We start from the raw sequence: 20,295 nt of genomic DNA on the forward strand, positions 1-20,295 counted from the left end.
AGATATCATTCTGGGGAGTTAGGTCATTGTGAGAGTCGTAGAGATTTTCAATATTGTAGGTATGTAAGGGCTACAAAGGTTGGGGGGGATATTCATAAGATGAGAAGGGGAAGAGCAGCCGCACCAGATGAGATCCCCATAGACTTTTGGATGAATGCAGGGATGCCGGTATGGAGTGGCTGACTAGGTTATTTAATGTCATATTTAGAACTAAAATACCAGAGGAATGGATGTGGAGTAAAATGGTTCTGTTGTACAAGAACAAGGGTTGTATTCAGAATTGCAATAACTATAGGGGTATCTAGCTGCTAAGCTACATAATGAAAGTTTAGGAAAAAGTTGTCCAGATGAGGATGAGGAGGGTGTATCTATATCAGAGAACCAATTCGGGTTCATGCCTGAGAGATGGACTACATAAGCTATTCATCTTGTAAATAGACTATTAGAGAAGTATAGGGACAAGAAGGGAGACTTACTCATGGTGTTCATTTGATCTAGAAAAGGCATATGAAAGTCCCTCAGGAAGGCCTTTGGAGATATTTGGAGTCTAGAGGTGTACCTGTGGCCTACACTAGAGCAGTTAAGGACATGTGCGATGGTGCCAAGACCCGGATTAGGATAGTGGGTGGTGACCCAGAACACATTTTCGTTGAGGTGGCATCAGGGGTCAGCCTTTAGCCCGTTCCTATTTGCCTCAGTGATGGACATATCGACACGACATATTCAAGAAAAGGTGTTGTGGTGTATGTTATTTGCAGATGACATAGTATTGATTGACGAGATGCATAGGGGAGTTAATCATAGGCTAGAAGTTTGGAGAAAGACCTTAGAGTCTAAAGGTTTTAGGTTAAGCATGACTAAAATGGAGTACATAGAGTGCAAGTTCATGTCGTGACTCATGAGGCAAAGGTGAAGTGAAGATCGAATCAGAAGATATACCCATGAGAGGAAGCTTCAAGTATATTGGGTTCTTAATTTAAAGAGACAGCGAGATTGATAATGACATTGCAGATTTTATTAGAGCTGGGTGGGTTAAACGGAGGCACGCCTCTAGGGTACTGTTTTATAAGACTGTGTCACTAAGGTTGAAAGATAAGTTCTACAGAGTGGTTGTTAGACCAACATTATTGTATGAGGCAAAATGTTGTCCAGTCAAGAACGCTCATGTTTAGAAGATGAAGGCCGCAGAGATAAGGATGATCAGATGGATGTGTAAGCATACTAGATAAGATATGATTAGAAAAAATGTTATACGGGACAAGGTCGAAGTGGTCTCTGTGGCGGACAAGATGAGAGAAGTGAGGCTAAGATTGTTTGAGTATGTGAACAGGAGGTGCGAGGGTGTGCCAGCTAGGAGGTGTGAGAGGTTTGCAGTAGCAGGAGTTAGGAGAGGTAGAGGTAGACCAAAGAAGAAATGCAGGGAGGTGACTAGGCAGGACATGGCATAACTTTAGCTAACTGAGGACATGACCTTAGATAGGAAGATTTAGAGGTCAAGGATTAGGATAGAAGGTCAGTAGGTAGTTGAGTAGTATCGCCCTTTGTGTAGGAAAGGTACGGGATAGCCTCATCATCTCATCTTCTCCATTTAGTAGTATAATATAGGTATCTCATAGCTTCTTATTATTCAATGTATATTACTATCTGTTGCTTCATTTGTTTTATTTCTTGATATTTTGTTGTCCTATCTTTCTTGCCATCATCCTGCATTGCTCATATTCCTTTTGAGTTGAAGGTCTATTTGAAACAGCCTCTCTACCCCACAAGGTTAGGGTCAGGTCTGGATACATCATACCCTCCCCAGACTCCACTTGTGGGAATATACTGAGTGTGTTGTTGTTGTTTAGTTTCTGCAATTTGATAATCGAGGGACAATGAGCGGCAATATTTTTGCTCGGCTTGGGCACTTTTGTTATGATCTTTTTTATTTAACATGTTCTAATTCGTCCAAATTTAATCAATTCCCCCCCCCCCCCCAAGGTTTCACACCCTTAATTTCACGTACTATAACTTCTTGAGTAACAAATTAGCTTGCTTTTTTCTGTTCTGAATACGTTTAGGTTCTGTAAGAATGCCTGCTGCTCTTTGTGGAGTTGTTGGTTTTAAGCCAAGCTTTGGACGTGTATCACACTCGGGGTATGTTTTTGTTTAAATGTTTTTACAATTTTTTATGTATTCTATTTCTAAAATTCACTGAGCCAGTTATTATCAATTCAAATTGTGTAGGATCTATTAATAGGAAGAAAAAAAAAACTCCCTATCATGAGTTCTGAAAGTATAAGAGGGGGTGAATATACTAGTTTTTGTTTCTAGTCGACTAGTTGTAGTTAACAGTCGACTGTTTAGCAAGAACTAAAATAAGAGCAGATAATTAATAGAATTAAAGATGCAGAAAGTAAAGTGACACTCGATGTTTTTATACTATTTTGGATTCAATATGAATCCTAGTCCAATCCCCTCGGGTTGCAAGAGAGTTTATTTGTAAGCTCTTGAATTTGTTCTTGAGTACAATATTGAGGGTCTATTTCTACACATACACCTACAGTCCTTTTGATCTAGTAACAGTTGGTACAATGCCTCACTAATCAGTCTTTTTTCTCTATTCTCACTTTTGGATACATAGTAAGTCGACTAAGGAGTTAAAGTGCTTGTTAAGAGTAGAACAAAGAGCTAGAGAATGGTCGAACAAGATGTACATTTTTATGTTTCTCCTGCATAGTAAATATATAGTCTTCTTGCTTGATATCTTGGCAGTGACAGAGAATGGCATCCCAAGAAGTGTGATCCTTGGAAAAAGTTTTGATTGATCCTTGGAGAATTGTTGACAAATTTTGAATATCTCTTTTTCTTGGTTGTTGGAAGATTCAGTTGTTGGAAGATTCAAGCAATCTTCTATCCTTCTATAAATCAATAATTAGTGTTGATTGACTACTTTTCCTTCGTCGCAGTGGGTCTTTACTGATAGCTTTCCTTTCTTTCTCTTCTTCTTATTTTTTTCTTGGGCCTTCCTGATTTATGTCTTCCTTTATTTTCTCCCTGATTTGTGGACTATTTCTTCAAACGACTTAATTACTCATATAATAAGCCGAATTTCCTTATATAGTTTCTTGCTAGCAGATCTTCATTCTTGCTATTTCATTTTCTTGTTTTGTTTTATTTCCTCGAAAATTAAACCCTAACAAATTCCTCGATTCCCAAAATATTCACACAAGTCACATGTTCACTCAGTAAATCAAATATGAGAAAATTATATATTATTCATTGATATATTAGTTATGTTGATGCTACCTTCTTCATTTCTTTTTTGTTAACTAATACGTTGATGCTACCTTCCTCCATAACAATATGAAAAGGATAGCAAAAACAAAACTGTTTATCTAGTATATTATGGAGAGGAGATCACCTTCAGTTGATTTTCATCCAGTAATGTTCAACACATTGTTGGATTATAACCATGTGTAAATTAAATAACTTAATGGTCAAGATTCATTTTGTGTTGTAAATTTTAATTTTCCATTAATTTTTTAATTTTTTAATTTAAGAAATAAAAAAAGAGACAACATTCAAATCTGCCTTCTTCTTCATACGAATTACTGTACCATGTTTTTCCTTCGAAGTTCTTCCTTTAGCCTTTCTTTCTTCTCATACAACTCCTTTATACATAAAGCTTTTACTGCACTTCTAAAAGTCTAGAATACTTCAGAATAAAACATAATTCCACTTATCAGACATCTAAATTCTCTCAAAAGAACTATTTTCCAGACTCACTTTACCCAATTTCCAAAAATCTATTAACTTCTACAAATGACAATCGAGAGAAACCCGATTTTAAAAAAATCAAAGTTTTCATTTTATATGCGAAACATGGTGAAGAATTTAACATCTAGGTTTAAGGAAAATTTGGGTCAATCCAATTTTGATTGAAGTCCAATGGCCACACACTTTGCTCAATGCAATGTTTTTGTTATAAATGCTTTGTTTCTTTTTTCTTTTCCAGATAGTGAAATTTAATTAAAATATACAGCGCCTGGTGAGAGCTTAGAGGCGCGAAGAGTCGTTCCATATCGGAGAAATCAGCGTCATCTCTACCGGTGAAGCTGAGGACCGGCGGCGATTGGCTTGATTAGGTTCCTTGGCCACTTTCCTAATTTTGGTGTCTATGAGGATTTGGACTGTCGGTCCAGTTTTCCTTTCTATTTTGTGTTTGTTGCTTTTTTACCTTTTAAGACTTTGGTCAGTATTTTCATTTATTTTGCTTATTAATAAAATAATCCACTAAGTATATTCTTAGTGGTTGCCCAAAAAAAAAAAATTAATTGAAAGAACTCAATTAAATATATAATACAAAACAAATATAGACCTTCAATTTATTAGTGTACACGTGATCAACATCCAACGATGCATTGGACATTATTGGAGGTAATCTCCTCCTTATATTTTGGGCTAAAGTTGTCTCCTAAACGGGCAATTTAATATTTTCTTTTGCTGATTTGAATTCACTCGATCTGTAAATGATGTTAGCATAGCCACATATAAGCTGAATATGTAATTTTCTTATTTTGATTATACCTAGTATATATATTCTGGGCTAACTTCTCCCTTGTTACTCAGTGTTCTTCCTCTGAATTGGACAGTTGGAATGGTAGGGATACTTGCTGGTACAGTTGAAGATGCACTTCTAGTGTTAGTATTATTGGCTTAAATATTAATTAAATTAATTCTCGTAGAATGTGCAAAATTAAGTTAACTTACGATCGTATTATTTCCAGTTATGCAGCTATCACTGGCCCCAAATCATCAGATCAATCTAAAATCACTCCGGTAAAAAATATTTTTTATTTATTTTATATTATTTATTTTGACTATTAATTAGTTGTAGTCATTCTGCAATAATTAGTAATACTATTTATTATTGAACTTCTATACAAAAAGGATGATGTAGTATTGTAGTCTCACAATAATTGTGTCCAAGAAGATTACATAAATAAGAAATATAGGATTTCATTTGCTATCATTCATTTATTTCCCTTTATTTATAACTGATTGAAATTTCTTTGTACCAGCCAAAACTATATTTTCCTCTGCTGAAGTCACCAAAGCCTTTACCTAATATCAGACTGGCCAAATATGGGGAGGTTCATTTATTTTTAGTAACATTGAATTTTTTTCCTTTTGTATTAGTGAATCAAACTAATCATTTTGTCGACTTCTTTCTTTTATGTTTTTCTTTTAAAATTTAAACTTTCTTTTTTTTCTTTCTTTTTAGTGGTTTAATGACTGCAGTGATGAAATAAGAGTATGTTGTTGTCAAGCTCTTACAAAATTGCACGACAGATATGGTTGGAAGGTAATTCAATTATTTCCTATTCCATTTTTCTTCAAACAAACGTCCCTGTAGAGCACTCTATCAACTTCCAACCTAAAGGGGTTTTGGTGGTGTACGTGCTCCTCTTTACCAAATGAAAATAAAGTGATTTTCTAGTTACTTTGTATGTTAATTTGTCAGTAATTGAAAAAGTTGTGTTTAAACATTATTTTAAGGCTAACAATTTTTTAATCAAATAAACCAATAGACAGTGAGCCTATTGGATAATTTTATTAATATAGTAAAAAATAATAAGGCTAACAATGTATAATACTACCTGATGCAACTTATTTGTCATGCCTCAAAATAGTAGAGATACCTGATGCTATATACCAAAATCGAGCGAACCAAACTCATATCATGCTTTTTAAATATCCTCACCACACGAAATATTTCATTTATAAATAATAATAATAATAATAATAATAATAATAATAATAATAATAATAAAGTAAGATATAACTTTAGCTCACCGGCTTCACATAAATAAAATAATAAAAATAAATCGTCATAAAGACTATCTAATGACATATACATTATTCCTAGAGTATGTCGATCAACAGAGCCTCCATGAGTGATAAAATAATGAGTAAGGCATGGGTCGTAGCTCAACAATTTAAAATATCAACTAAAAGCATTGTTTCCACCGAATGATATAGAGGGGCTCACCCAAAGGTCGGTATGAAGGTGTAGAGCCTAGCTCATTGTGCTGTCGCTGTAGGGTATCTATCACTGTGAATGAAATACAACAACATCAAGTGGAGAACAAGTATGAAACGTACTCAGTAAGTTGTTGGGAATAAAATAGACCCGCAAAAATAATATTCACGGGATTAGTGATAAACGCGGAACACTAACTTATGGTTAAATCAACAAAAATAAAATGCAGCAATAATGACACCAAGATTTTACGTGGAAACCCTTCTGAATAAGGGAAAAACCACGGCCAAGAGGAGCAGCTGATATTACTATAGCAAGAAATTTTACACTGTGTAGTAACAAGTACAAATACTCCTAAGACCACTACACCCTCAAAAAGAAAAACACTCTTTTGATTTCCCACCTTACTACAATATCACTCACGCTCTATTTTTCTTCATAGACTATTTTCTTACAGTCTATGGAATACGTCACTTTGCTCTCACTCAGATGTATTGTCTGAGATTTTGGTGTGTATAGCAAATGATTTTGGTGTGTCTTCAAATGATAGAAGATTTCCCTATTTATAGGGATGAAATGAACCTATTGATGTCATTAGTGACTCAAGCAAGCACTTGACAATTTGCCAAATACAAGGAATATGTTTTCTTCCTCAAAACAAGGAATATGTTTTCTTCCTCAAAATGAGGGAGATGTTTTCTTCCTTAAAATAAGAGAGGTGTTTTCTTCCTCAAAATAAGGGGATGGACCCAACAAATCTCCCCCTCCAGACCCATACACCTGAAGGAGGCATCTCCGTCTTCTCAGATAGAGTTAATGCCGACAAGTTCTTTGCATAACTCGAACTTGTCTCTGGGAGTCACCTTGGTTAACATATCTGCAGGATTTTCACTCGTGTGAATCTTCTTGACCTGGAACAATTCGTTCTCTACCTGATCATGAATCCAATGATATCTGACATCAATGTGTTTTGTTCTCGCATGGTACATGGAGTTCTTGCTCAAGTCTATTGTACTCTGACTGTCACAATAGACAACATACTCCGCTTCAGTTGTAGACAGTGCAACACACTTCTGCAACTTCGACTACCATGATATAGCTCCCCCTGAAAAAGTAAACAAATATCCAGTAGTGGATTTTCTGTTATCAAGGTCACCTGCCATATCAGAATCTGTATAGCCCTTCAAAATTGAATTTGATCCTCCAAAACACAAGCATTCATCTGAGCTTCCTCTTAGATACCTGAGTATCCACTTCACAACTTTGTATCTGGGCTTCAAGCTATGTTATTCGGCTTTAACTTTGAACACCCACTTGTTCTTCAAAGCTCTCATGCCCTTAGGCAATTTCACCAACTCATAAGTATGGTTCTCATGCAGAGATTTCATCTCATCTTGCATGGCTTCGATCCATTGATCCTTGTGCTCATCTTCCATGGCCTTCTCATAACATTCAGGTTCTCCCCCATCAGTGAGTAATACATACTCATTAGGTGAATAACGGGAAGAAGGAACATGTTGTCTAGTAGATCTTCTAAGTGGAATATCTGGCTCATCCACGACTTCATGAGTAGAAGCATTTACCTCATCAATAGCAGCATAGTTATCATCATCAACATGCTGATCTGGAACATGATTCTGGGCATCACCATCGTCGTCGAGCCCACCAACTTCATCAACATTTGTATGAGGGACTTGATTAAGGTTAACTAAACCTTCAGAACTTGAAGATTTTATCTTCTCCGCTTTGTTAATAGCTTTAATGGTTTGATCCTCCATGAAGATAACATCACGGCTTCTCACGAGCTTCTTCTCAATTGGATCATATAGCCTATAACCAAACTCATCAAGGCCATAACCAATGAAGATGCACTGCCTTGTCTTGGCAGTTAATTTTGACCTCTCATCTTTAGGCACATGTACAAAAGCTTTGCAACCAAACACTTTCAAGTGGTCATAGGAAACATCCTTGCCATACCAAACTCTGTTTGGAACATCACTTTGCAAAGCAACCGCAGGGGATAGATTAATAACATGTGCGGCGGTCAACAAAGCCTCACCCCAAAAGGAATTCAGCAACTTTGCTTCAGAAAGCAAACATCTAACTCTTTCCATCAAGGTCCTGTTCACCCTCTCTGCTAAACCATTAAGCTGAGGAGTCTTAGGAGGAGTCTTCTGGTGTCTGATACCCTGTTGCTTGCAGTATTCGTCAAACGGTCCACAATATTCACCACCGTTATCAGTACGAATACATTTCAGCTTCTTTCCAGTTTCTCTTTCAACTAAAACCTAAAACTGCTTAAAGACACCCAACACTTGGTCTTTAGTCTTTAAGACGTAGACCCAAAGTTTCCTTGAGCAATCATCAATAAAGGTAGCGAAGTAAAGTGCACCACCCAAAGTCCTTGTCTTCATTTGACTACATAAATCTGAATGCACAAACTCAAACAACTCTGTCTTTCTTGAAGGAGGATGAGACTTGAAAGAAACTCTTTTTTGTTTTCCAGCCAAGCAGTGCTCACACTTTTCTAATTTAGCACTTTCGAAATTTGACAACAATTTCTTTTTGGCTAGAACATTTAGTCCTTTCTCGCTAATGTGGCTAAGCCTCTTATGCCATAATGTTGGAGAGCTATTTCTCTCAACTGCATTCACCATATTAACACAGGTAGGGGCCGTAATCCAGTATAGACCACGACGTTTTTCGCCACGAGCCACAATCATGGAACCTTTAGTAAGCTTCCACTTTCCAGCACCATTGGTACTGACATATCCCTCATCATCCAAAACACCAACAGAGATCAAGTGCAAATGAACATCGGGTGCATGCTTTACATTGTTTAAAACTAGTTTAGTTCCAATACTAGTTTCCAAACAAATCGTTCCAACACCAGCCACCCTAGATACAGTCTCATTACCCATACTCAAAGTTCCAAAGTCACCCGGAGTATAGGATGAGAAACATTCCTTCCTTGATGTCACATGAGATGCGGCACCACTGTCCACAACCCAGCTTGACTCATCACAAGCAATATTTATCAGATCCGCATCAAGGACAGTAACAAGATCTTCTGTAGTGACAGCGACAACATGATTGCCATCTTCTTTCTTTTCCTCCTTATCTTTATTCTCCTTTTTCAAAATCCGGCAGAACTTCTTTGTGTGCCCTTTTTTCCCGCAATGATAGCACTCAATATCTTTAAGTCTGCTTCTGGATTTGCTACTATGATGTTCTCTATTTTGAGAACCACGATTCTTGCCTCTCCCCCTAGTGTCAGTCACCAAGACATCTGATGAGGAGGAACCTTGAGATTTTCTTCTCATCTCTTCATTTAAGAGACTGCTCTTGGCAAGATCCATAGAGATCACACCATTCGGAGCAGAATTTGATAATGAAGTTCTAATAATTTCCCAAGAATCTGGTAGGGAACCAAGTAAAAACAGGCCTTGATTTTTTTCATCAAAATTAATGCCCATAGCAGATAACTGGTTCATGATCCCCTGAAAAATATTCAGATGATCTGTCATTGCGGAACCATCGTGGTATTTCAAACCCAGCATTTGCTTTATAAAAAACATCTTGTTGTTACCAGTTTTCCGAGCATACAAATTTTCAAGATGCTCCCATAGGGTCCGAGCATGTGTCTCCTCAGAAATATGGTTCAACACATTATCGTCAACCCACTGTCTAATAAAGCCGCAAACCTGCCGATGCAACAAATTCCACTCTTCATCTGATTTATTATCAGGCTTTTTATTTGCAAAGACAGGTTGATGAAAATTCTTGACATAGAGCAAATCTTTCATTTTGCCCTTCCAAATGGCATAATTTACGCCATTCAAAGTAACCATTCTACTAGTGTTGGCTTCCATCGTTTATCACAAAAATAAATATTATTTTATTCGAAGACCAAAGTAATTCTTTTCTGATGTGAAAGTTCAGACTGTGCTGCAACCACAGAGCATACTCAGACAGAACCTTGGCTCTGATACCACTTGTTGAGAATAAAATAGACCCGCAAAAATAATATTCACGGTATTAGTGATAAACGCGGAACACTAACTTATGGTTAAATCAGCAAGAATAAAATGCAGCAATAATGACACCAAGATTTTACGTGGAAACCCTTCTGAATAAGGGAAAAACCACGGCCAAAAGGAGCAGCTGATATTACTATAGTAAGGAATTTTACACTGTGTAGTAACGAGTACAAATACTCCTAAGATAAGTTTGATTGATGACCTTCCTTCAAAAGGTGGGACGGGATTTACAAAAAATATGCATAAATCATATTTATAGTTCATAATCAACTTCATGCGGAAAACACGTTATTTGAAAACATTCTCAAACATACGTTTTGGCTCTAAGGCCTAAAATAGAAAATATTTCTTTTTATTTATCTACCGAGAGTTCCAACACGACAATATAATGACGTAAACAATTCACCATGTACGTCGTGAGCGGTAGGCCATCCTCTCGCTTACCAGGATTGTCTCACCGTAGTGGCGTACAACTTTGACAAGTTTGTTAAAAAAATCAATATCTTCCACAAGTGTGGTCTGTCGTAAACTCTATGTATCATAATAAGTAGTACTACGCTCACGATTTCATGGCATCAAACCCTTACACCCGAATGTCCTCTCAATTATAGAGTGGTAACTCCTATATATATATATATATATATATTCATAATGGCATTTGTGGCCTCATTTCACATCTTTTAGTATGTTGTCATTCATGGTTCAACATATGCTTATACATATAAAACATATCACAATCCTTCATAAATCATTACTGAATTCATATTGAGCTATCTTTCATAAATCAAAGTTTGAAGTGATACAACACTATATATATTTAATTTAAACATAAAATACACTCCACAATATAGTTCGATCAATGCACAATTTAACAAAACATAGTGTGACGCATATCCGCTCACCTCCCAGGAGCGTACATCCACATTTCAAATCGTATTTAAAATCCCTTAAAGTATGTATTTTAGAAAAAAGTCTTAAGAAAGTATCACGACCAAAAATCTCAAGTCGTGATGGCACTAGCCCCACCGTGCTAGTAAGCCAACACAAGCCATTAACGTACCCCTTTTAAAGCGGAAAACTAAATGTGGAATTAAATCATACAAGCCAATTTTCAAGTCTTAAATAATCTTAAATAAAATACTTAGAAAGTTATCACACTTATCCCAAAATCTGATGTCACCCGCATACAAGGACTACTAAAGAGTAAAAATAGTCTGAAATACATCAATGGAACTGTCTGAAGTGAGGAAAGATAGAAAATAATAAATAGAAGAGAGCCCGAAGCTATCCCGAACCTTGGTGCTCACCCCGATCTCTCATGAAACCTCCTAACGGGAATCCTAGTAGTCACGAGCTCCACTAGTACTGAGGACTGAATCTCCACACAAAAAAGTGCAGCAAGTGTAGCATGAGTACAATAACCAACAGGTACTCAGCAGCATCGTTGACCGACCCAGCCCAGAACGGAGACGAGGGTTGGTTTACGATACCACAACCACACTAGTCTGCCATTAGTCCAAGATACAGGATAATCATATTTCAACAGTTAAACTCACAAAGCAGGTAGATATCAAGATAGGACAAGTCAATACGAATATTCAGAACAACCAACATAGGGAATGAATGGATGCTATGCAATGCAACGCCTTTACTTCACTTCTCAATATACACACGTTCGAATGTCAACAAATAATGACCAATGGGGGGCTCAAGAGGCCTATATATCACCGCTCCGGAAAGTCTTCGAATCACGAACAACTCTGATAGCACCCTCGGATCACGGTTTTCTACATATCATGTCTCAAGAACCTGTCACTTAGTCGACCGGACTCATTTGTCAACGGAATGCACTAAAGTATCATCACTCGTCCGGAACTAGATCCCTTCGGACTCACAATCATTTCCTCAAATAGCATGCATGAAATTCATGTAAAGTATGAATATGGCATATATCAAATCAAGGGAAAATATATACGTATGAAATCCATTCTTAGGTTCTCATTATCATAAAGGCTTTACCTTTTAGTTTATTTTTCATTCTCAACGAGGATATATGAGTGATGTGCACACAAACAAATAAGACAGGCAATAATAAGAGACATACAGGCATCAAACCCCAATCACAAATCCAAAGGATCGTACTAATCTATCAACTAGTGCCCAAAGCATGACATTCAGACCAACTATACAATTGAAAGTGCGCAAATACCCTTAACATCAAGACTGGTATCTGATACTGTGCTCGTCACCTCACAAGTATTGGAACCCCCTTAATTAACCCATAACCCTCTTATTAGATTCATTGTTAGCCAACCACACGTTCAAGAAAGAGTGCAAGGTCTTAGCTTGCCTGGAATGTCGAATCTCGAATTACAAAGCCCGCTTGCCGTTTCGAATGATAAAAGTCTAGTCAAATATGGATTATACGTTAGAATATGAATCCATTAACATCCATATTGCTACATAAATCCAAATCCTCAAATTAAGCCCTAAAATTAGAATTCCGAACCCAAAAGGGCAAAATAGTAAATTGAACCTAGAATCATATTCCTCATGCTTAAAACAACTCATAAACAAAGAATCATCCATTAATAATCACTAAATCATGCTCAAATACCAAAACCCCCAATTCTTAGGTTAGGTTCCAAAACCTCTCAATTTCCTCTTTAATTCTAGCATTCTAAGCATGGATTATGAATCTAAATCAAGGGAATAATCATAAAATCAAATTTAGAAGACTTACCCAATGACTTCTCCTTGAAATCTTCTCAATCTCCTTCAAAATCGCTCTCAAGACTTAAGGGTTTTGAATGATAGCTCTAAGTGTAAACAGATACTAAATAGTATTTTGTTTTAGTGCTTTCTCGCTCCTGCGCCTTTATTATCGCACCTGCGCACTTTCTTTGGTGGAACAAACCTCGCCGAGGCATAAATTCATTAAACACTCCGATTCCGCAGCAGCGAAAAATTTCTCGCAGAAGCGGGGACAGACCAAATCACCCAACCCTCACTCCTGCGGGCCTCCTCTAGCAGGAGCGATTCCGCAGGGGCAAAACTCCCTTCGCCAAAGCGAAAACACCAGAACCAGCAAAAACTGGTTTTGACTCTCACACCCTGAAATCCCGAGACTCTCCCGGAACCTCCCCAATACAAACCGAATATGCAGACATATGTAAAAACACGCTACGAACTCACTCACGCACTCGGAATTCCCAAAAGAGGTCTCGTTGGCCAAGTCCAGCCCAAACAGCCAAGAACCAACTTTCCAACCAAATGACCAAAACGCCCTCGAGTCCCTCGGGAACCGATCCAAATACACAACCAACCTAAATTCAACGTTCCGGAGCTAATGGAACTGACAAAATTACCAAAATTTTACAAATATCCCCGATGATGCCTAAAATCAACCTAACACTTAAAGATTCTTCAACTTAGCAAACTTCCAAATTAAGATATTTCGACCACCTCGGGAATTGTGCCACCCACGCCCGCTACACAACAAACCAAAACAAGCAAAGGGGCTGGTCGACAAGGGCAAAATAGGCAAAAATAAGAAAACAACTAAAACGACCTAACGGGTCGTTACAGAAAGGTTAGACCGCTAGACTCTAGTTAGTCAATTTACATCTGAATGTCCGACATAGCATTTTAGACATAACTCAACCATGAAAATTCTTGGGTATTGGCCTTAGAGAACACATATCCCCAATTTTATGTCTATGTTGAACTTTTGGTTCACTCATGACATTCCTATATATTCTATAGGATACAAATCTTAGTTGAAGTCTACAAAACTCATTCAATTTTCATCCGCTATTCATTATCTTCTCAACCATCTAACCTACACCATTAGTGACTAACCAACCTAGGGTCTATCCGAACTTCAATCCAATCATAAATATAACTGATAAGCATCCTACCAATACATATTTATAAATAATAACTGAATTACAAGTGGCATAATTACCTATCTACAATTCAACTCTAACATTCACTATTTTGGTAGCCTTTGGGAGAACTAGGAATTTCAATTAAAATTCAGGAATTTTGAAATAAGTGTGTTGTAATTAGTATAAATTATCATATATAACTTACATCAATGAGTATGGTTGATTCTCAGTCAGAATCTCCTTCAAAACTCTAAGCCCTACCTCTCGATTTCTTTTCTTCATTCTCTCCTTCCCGACTCCCTCTTATTTATTGTCAGGGTCCCCTCACAACTAGCTCCGAATGTGACGCTAAATAAAGCCCCTATAGATGGATAGATTATCCTTCTCGCGATTTTCTCATGATTGGCCTAGCTGTTCTACCCAGCCGTGCAAGGCAATCATAAGGCTAGTCAGTCAAATCCCATCCTCGCGAGCTCCCTTACTGTAAAACCTCACCTCCTTTCCATTACTTCCAGGCCTTATGATTTCCTCGGTTCACCAAGTATGATGATGTGTCCTGGAAGATTGGCTTTGATTTATAACTTCCATTTAGAAATATTTTTTTTGCTTTATCAATCCAACACCGTTTTAATCCATGTTAAATGCCTATTTTGATGTCTCAAACACTTCAACGTCATGTGACTTTGTTTATCTATTTGTGACTTTTAATCATGTAATTAATCTTGCAACTAGTATAATTAAAGTTGAAAATCTACTAGATTGTACATTAGCAAATAACTTGTCAAATTATATCTCTTAAAATTAGAGCATATATGTGGCAAACTAATTCTTTCAGCTAGAAATAGTTAATAGGACAAATAGTTTTTGGCTTATAATTTTTGGGAGTAGTATTAAAGTAGGTAGCAAGTATCTGGTATATGCCTTTCACATTTATGATTTCTGATCATGTTAACATCTTCTTGTTTAAAAGACCATAGAAGTAACAGTTCCTGAGATAGAGGTTATGCGCTTGGCACATTATGTGACAATTGGATCTGAATGCAGTACTTTAATTGCTCGTGAACTAGAAAAGTTGTAAGTTCTCTTTCTTTGTCTCTCAACGATATATACATACACATGGAAATTAGGGATAACTCTTCAAAAAGTGGAGTGGGTATTTTCATCATATTTACATGTGGAGATCAAAATCTTAAAACATTCCTCATATTAAATTTGAAAGTACTTGATTACCACTTTGAAGAATATATTACTCTTCTACGAAATTATATACTTACAATATATTTTGAATATTGACTTAGGAATAAAGAAGAACTGGGATGGGATGCTAGGGTTGCACTTCCTGTGTATGGTTCTTTTAGTAGCCAGGAATATTTGAACGCCCAGAGAATCAGGTACGCAAAATATAATGGAGAATTGTTTTGCTTACTCTTTTTGATGAGTTTTAATTTAAGGGTCTGTTTCGTCATGAGAACTTCATCCGTTGGTCTTGGTCTAGTCCATACGTGATGTACGTAACTTCATCTGTTGGTCTTGGTGTAGTCCATACGTGATGTACGTTTGGTCGCTCGACATGAGACATATATAAGTCGACCCTTACTAACATTTATCATGTAATCATTAGAAGATGAGGAATTTTCATAAATAGCCATGCAGAAGAAATAGTTAGACCCATTTTCTCACTTTTTGTTATCATTTAAAATGGGGAATTCGAATTATCATTATGATTGTTAGTATTAATTCGGAAGTATTCTTAAAATTTGTACATAATGATAAAGGAAAAATTGTTAATTAAGGGTATTCATTTCTTTATGCTCTTATCCAAGTATTTATTTATAATGTAGGTTTATAAATTTGTACAAAATGATATACGAGAAGTATGTAGAAGATAGTAGTAATGAGACCACTGAACTTAATTAAGTTAATGTGCAATTAGTTAGCTTAGTTAGTTTCTTAACAATAGTTAGATCATTAGTTAGTGTATAAATACCTACACCCTGTACATTCAATGTTACATTGAAGAAGATCTTCTCATTTTCAGATTTTCTGTAACTGGCTTCATTCTTGTTCTCCTTCTTGCTATGACCCTATGATCTATCCATGGCTGAGTTCCTCAATATAATATCAGAGCAGGACCTATCTCAATTCTCAGTTTCGATGTTAGAGCCCAATTTTAAATTGATTACGCACCAGATTTTCAGTTTTGGGCATGGGGATGTGATGAGACCCAAATCGGCCCTTTAAAGGATGGGTGGTCTACTTAATATGGCTTAGGAAATCCTTGGCTCTTGAGCTATCTTTTGGGTTGGGTTATGCCCAACATCCGTAACATGGTATCTGAAAGTGCGAGAGGGGGGGGGGGGGGGGGGGGGGGGAATTGTAAAATTTTCGATCTGTTAGTCGACTAGGTTAAACCAGTAGTCGACTACTTACTCAGTGAATGCTAAAGTAAAGTTGCAGAAAATAAATGACACAAGTATTTTATACTGGTTCAGATTCAATGTGAATCCTAGTCCAGTCCCCTTGGGTTGCAAGGGTGTTCTCGGCAGCTCTTTTATAAGGTTTGGTACAATGGAGGTTTTGAATGAAGTTCCTACGTCTACACTCAAAACACTCTTATTCCTTTTTGATACAAAGTCTCACAAACTGTAACTCTCCTTTCTTTTTTGTTACACTATAAATCACTCAGACTAACAATGTTTGTTTAAAAGTAAAGCAGAGCACTAGAGGGAATGAGACTATTGCATAAGTCTTGTGTTTGTGAAGTAGCCCTTTTTATAGCGTTTTAGGATCTTCACGCAGAGAGATCAACCCAAGGGATTTGATCCTTGGAAATGGAATTAACGATCCTATTTCCAAGAATAAGGCTGAGCTTTTGCTGCTTTCCTTGTGCGTCGAGGCAGCATTATCAATTATCAAGATTATTACACTTCATGAGATATTCCTTTTAATGTTGGAGATGGCCTTTCCTTCTTTGAAGCGATTTGATGCTGCTGGAATATTTCTTCTTTAATGTTGCTTTAATGTCGGAGATGACCTTTTCTTCTTTGAAACGATTTGATGCTGCTGGACTATTTCTCTTTTAATGTTGCAGATATCTTTTCCTTTCTTGAATGATTTTGTACTGCTGAAGAGTACTGCTGTTAGCCACGTTAGCCCAGCTTGAGTGAGCCCAGCTCGTTGGGGCTGTTTTGTGGGCTTACCTATATTCCTTGTGCGATTCAAGTACTATACCTGCACAAGTAAAATTGTCATCATAAAAACTTGACACTAACAATCTCCCCCTTTTTGAGGATGACAATTTTAAATAATATGTAGTCAACTTCCCTGTAATGGATGCTCCCCCTGAATGGGTGGAGGCTCCCCCTGACTAGTCGATTAGTCCTTGTAGGCTCCCCCTGAACAGTTGACTGTCCTTCTCCCCCTTTGGCATCACTCAAAAATAAAGGCAAAGAAACAGCAAACATAGATATAGACTTATAACATTCAACACAAAAAGGCTAAACCAAAGACAAATAACAAATAGCAAATAGCAGCACTACCAAACAGAAGTCCCACAAAAACATTGTTTAAATAGACCAAAAAAAACCAACCAAATAAAAAACTATTCTTGGCGGCGGAAGACTGGACGACGAAGAAAGTAGGATAATGTATTCACAATAGCATCCTTCATTTCAGTCAACGGAGTAGTAAGACGTTCAGGCATGGCGTTAACACTGGCTTGAAGCTTGGCGGACAGTTTGACCGCTTCCTAAATAACAACATCCAGTTTAACCCGCAGCTTAGAGACATCAGCACCTGTTTCCTTAGTCGCATCACGAATCTTCTCTACTTGAAACAATGTGGATGCCATTAAGTCTTTGATGGACTCAAATTTTTCATCCATAGAAGAAAGTTTGGCGAGAAGTTCTGCATAGCATTCAGCGGAGGCAACAGAAGGATCTGATCTTTTCCCTTTGGTGGAGGGACCAGGTTGAGATGCCTCATAGACGTCCTTTAACACCCAGGAATCATTGCTCAAGACATATCCCATGCTGCCAAACGCCCTAGAGTTGTAACATTGCTTAACTAGAGTGATGGGGTAGTCGACTAAATCGATTTTGTGGACTTCAAGTATGCGGGAGATAAGCATACCATATGGAAGGCTAGAAGGATTGGAAGCACACTCAATCATGTAATTGATGATGATGGAGGACAAATTGATTTTCTTCTTGGAAAGAAGGCAAAAGGCAAAGATAGCGTCACGTTGGGAGATAGTAGAGTAGGACCCAACACGAGGAACAACGGTAGTCGCAACCATATGAGCAAGCACACGAGCCTCAAAAGAGATGTTGGACGGACCAATTTGAGCAGGAACAGAGGTGGAATTTGAAAGGGTTTTCTTAACATCGTCAAAAGACACTTCAAGAGATTCAGGCCAGAAATTTTTGGGTAGTTCGGAAAAACCAGAGCAGGTGCAACCAAGAATAGAGTCAAGGACAGAGCAAGTTAGCACAATGTGGGTACCAAGAACCATTGTTTCGAGTTTATTTTCCTTAGAAGACCGAAGATTGGCATAGAACATACGAACAGGGGTTTCATACACATGAGGAGGGGTTTTGAAAAAACTTTCCCATCCTTGATAGACAAATAATTATTTTAACTTGCAACATAGAGAAAGCATATAGTCAAGATCGACAATCCTACCAGAGACGATGGTTTTGTCCTCAAGAGACGAGAACAGTGCTTGATGATGGTCATCCCAAATTTTTTTGCGAAGATCAAGGGGTTTATCAGTGATGGTTTTGAGTTTCTTGGAGGAGGTAGAGCATGCAGCCTCAGAAAGGGCTTGCTTTCCAAGATTACAAATTGGAACGGAGTCGGAGGCGTCAGAGGAAGAGGAGTCACCGGAGATGACGGAGTCATGAGGAGCAGAAGAGAGAGTCTTACCCATTTCCTGTAGCCTTGAGCTTTGACGTGCGAAGAGAAGAGGGGTTTTTGCGTTTTTCACCATTGGAGAGACGAAAGTACAGACGGAAAGGCTGGAAGGGAAAGGTAGAGAGTAAGGTGGAAAGGGTTTATGGGGATACGGATGAAAAGGAAAAGATTTTATGGGGAAGGTAAAAAGTAAAATATGGGAAGATGGGACGGTCATAATTTTGATGGGAATACAATTTATGGCAAGGATTTGAATATCCGAAAATCTTGGCACGGATTGTTAAAAATTTAGAAAGATTTATCAATAATTCCCAAAGATCTTCTTAGCATGCAGAAACGTTCCTCAAGAAGAGGTTTAGTAAAAATATCTGCAAGCTGGTTTTCAGTGTTAACAAAGACTATTTCAAATCTCCCTGAGCAACATGATTTCTGATAAAATGATGCTTAATATCTATATGCTTGGCCCTAGAATGATGCACAGGATTTTTGGACAGACAGATAGCACTTGAATTATCACAGAAAATTTTTATAGGTTTAAAAAACAAGTCATAATCACTTAGTTGATAAGACATCCAAATTAGTTGTGTGCAACATTGACCAACAACAATATATTCAGCCTCAGTGGTAGATAGAGAGACTGATCACTGTTTTTTGCTATTCCCGGAAATAAGGGATTTTCCTAGAAGCTGGCAAGTACCACTGGTACTTTTTCTATCATCTTTATCACCTGCAAAGTCTGCATCTGAAAAACCTTCAAGCGTAAAATCATTGGTGTTGGGATACCATAAACCATAGTTAGTCGTTCCATGAAGGTATCTAATGATACGTTTAACAACAGTAAGATGAGATTCCTTTGGAGCAGCTTGGAATCTAGCACACCTGCACACACTAAACATAATATCTGGTCGACTAGCAGTTAGATAAAGCAGCAATCCAATCATACCACGATACTTAGTTTCATCAACAGGTTTTCCTGTTTCATCCTTATCAAGAGAGCAAGTAGGACTCATTGGAGTTCCCATAGCTTTTGAGTCAGACATCCCAAATTTTTGAACGAGTTCTTTAGCATACTTAGCTTGACATATAAATATTCCACTGTCAGTTTGATGGATTTATAGTCCCAAGAAGAATTTTAATTCTCCCATCATACTCATTTTGAACTCGCTTTGCATAAGATCAGAAAATTCCTTGCACATAGAAGGGTTAGAGCTTCCAAAAATAATATCATCAACATATATTTGTATAATGAGATTTCCTAAGGAGGATCGTTTAATGAAAAGAGTTGTATCGATCTTTCCTCGGAAAAAACCGTGACTTACCAAGAAGGAGCTTAAGCGATCATACCATGCCCTAGGGGCTTTTTTAAGACCATATAAAGCTTTACTTAATTTAAAGACGTGATAGGGAAATTTTAAGTTTTCAAAAC

The 20,295-nt window shown here is 37.3% G+C and overlaps 1 protein-coding gene across 2 annotated transcripts in view; it reads left to right on the plus strand.

Annotated features, from left to right (window-relative positions):
* Positions 1-20,295, plus strand: part of LOC132617120 (fatty acid amide hydrolase-like) — a 95,220-nt gene that overhangs the window by 50,057 nt on the left and 24,868 nt on the right. For both annotated transcript variants that reach the window (XM_060332041.1, XM_060332042.1), the window contains exons 9-15: positions 2,061-2,136; positions 4,612-4,683; positions 4,770-4,821; positions 5,064-5,135; positions 5,267-5,347; positions 14,926-15,029; positions 15,254-15,346. In XM_060332041.1, the coding sequence (XP_060188024.1) occupies positions 2,061-2,136; positions 4,612-4,683; positions 4,770-4,821; positions 5,064-5,135; positions 5,267-5,347; positions 14,926-15,029; positions 15,254-15,346 (550 nt within the window). The remainder of the gene's footprint in view (positions 1-2,060; positions 2,137-4,611; positions 4,684-4,769; positions 4,822-5,063; positions 5,136-5,266; positions 5,348-14,925; positions 15,030-15,253; positions 15,347-20,295) is intronic.

Source organism: Lycium barbarum, chromosome 11, assembly GCF_019175385.1.
Source record: "Lycium barbarum isolate Lr01 chromosome 11, ASM1917538v2, whole genome shotgun sequence".
Classification (NCBI taxonomy): domain Eukaryota; kingdom Viridiplantae; phylum Streptophyta; class Magnoliopsida; order Solanales; family Solanaceae; genus Lycium; species Lycium barbarum.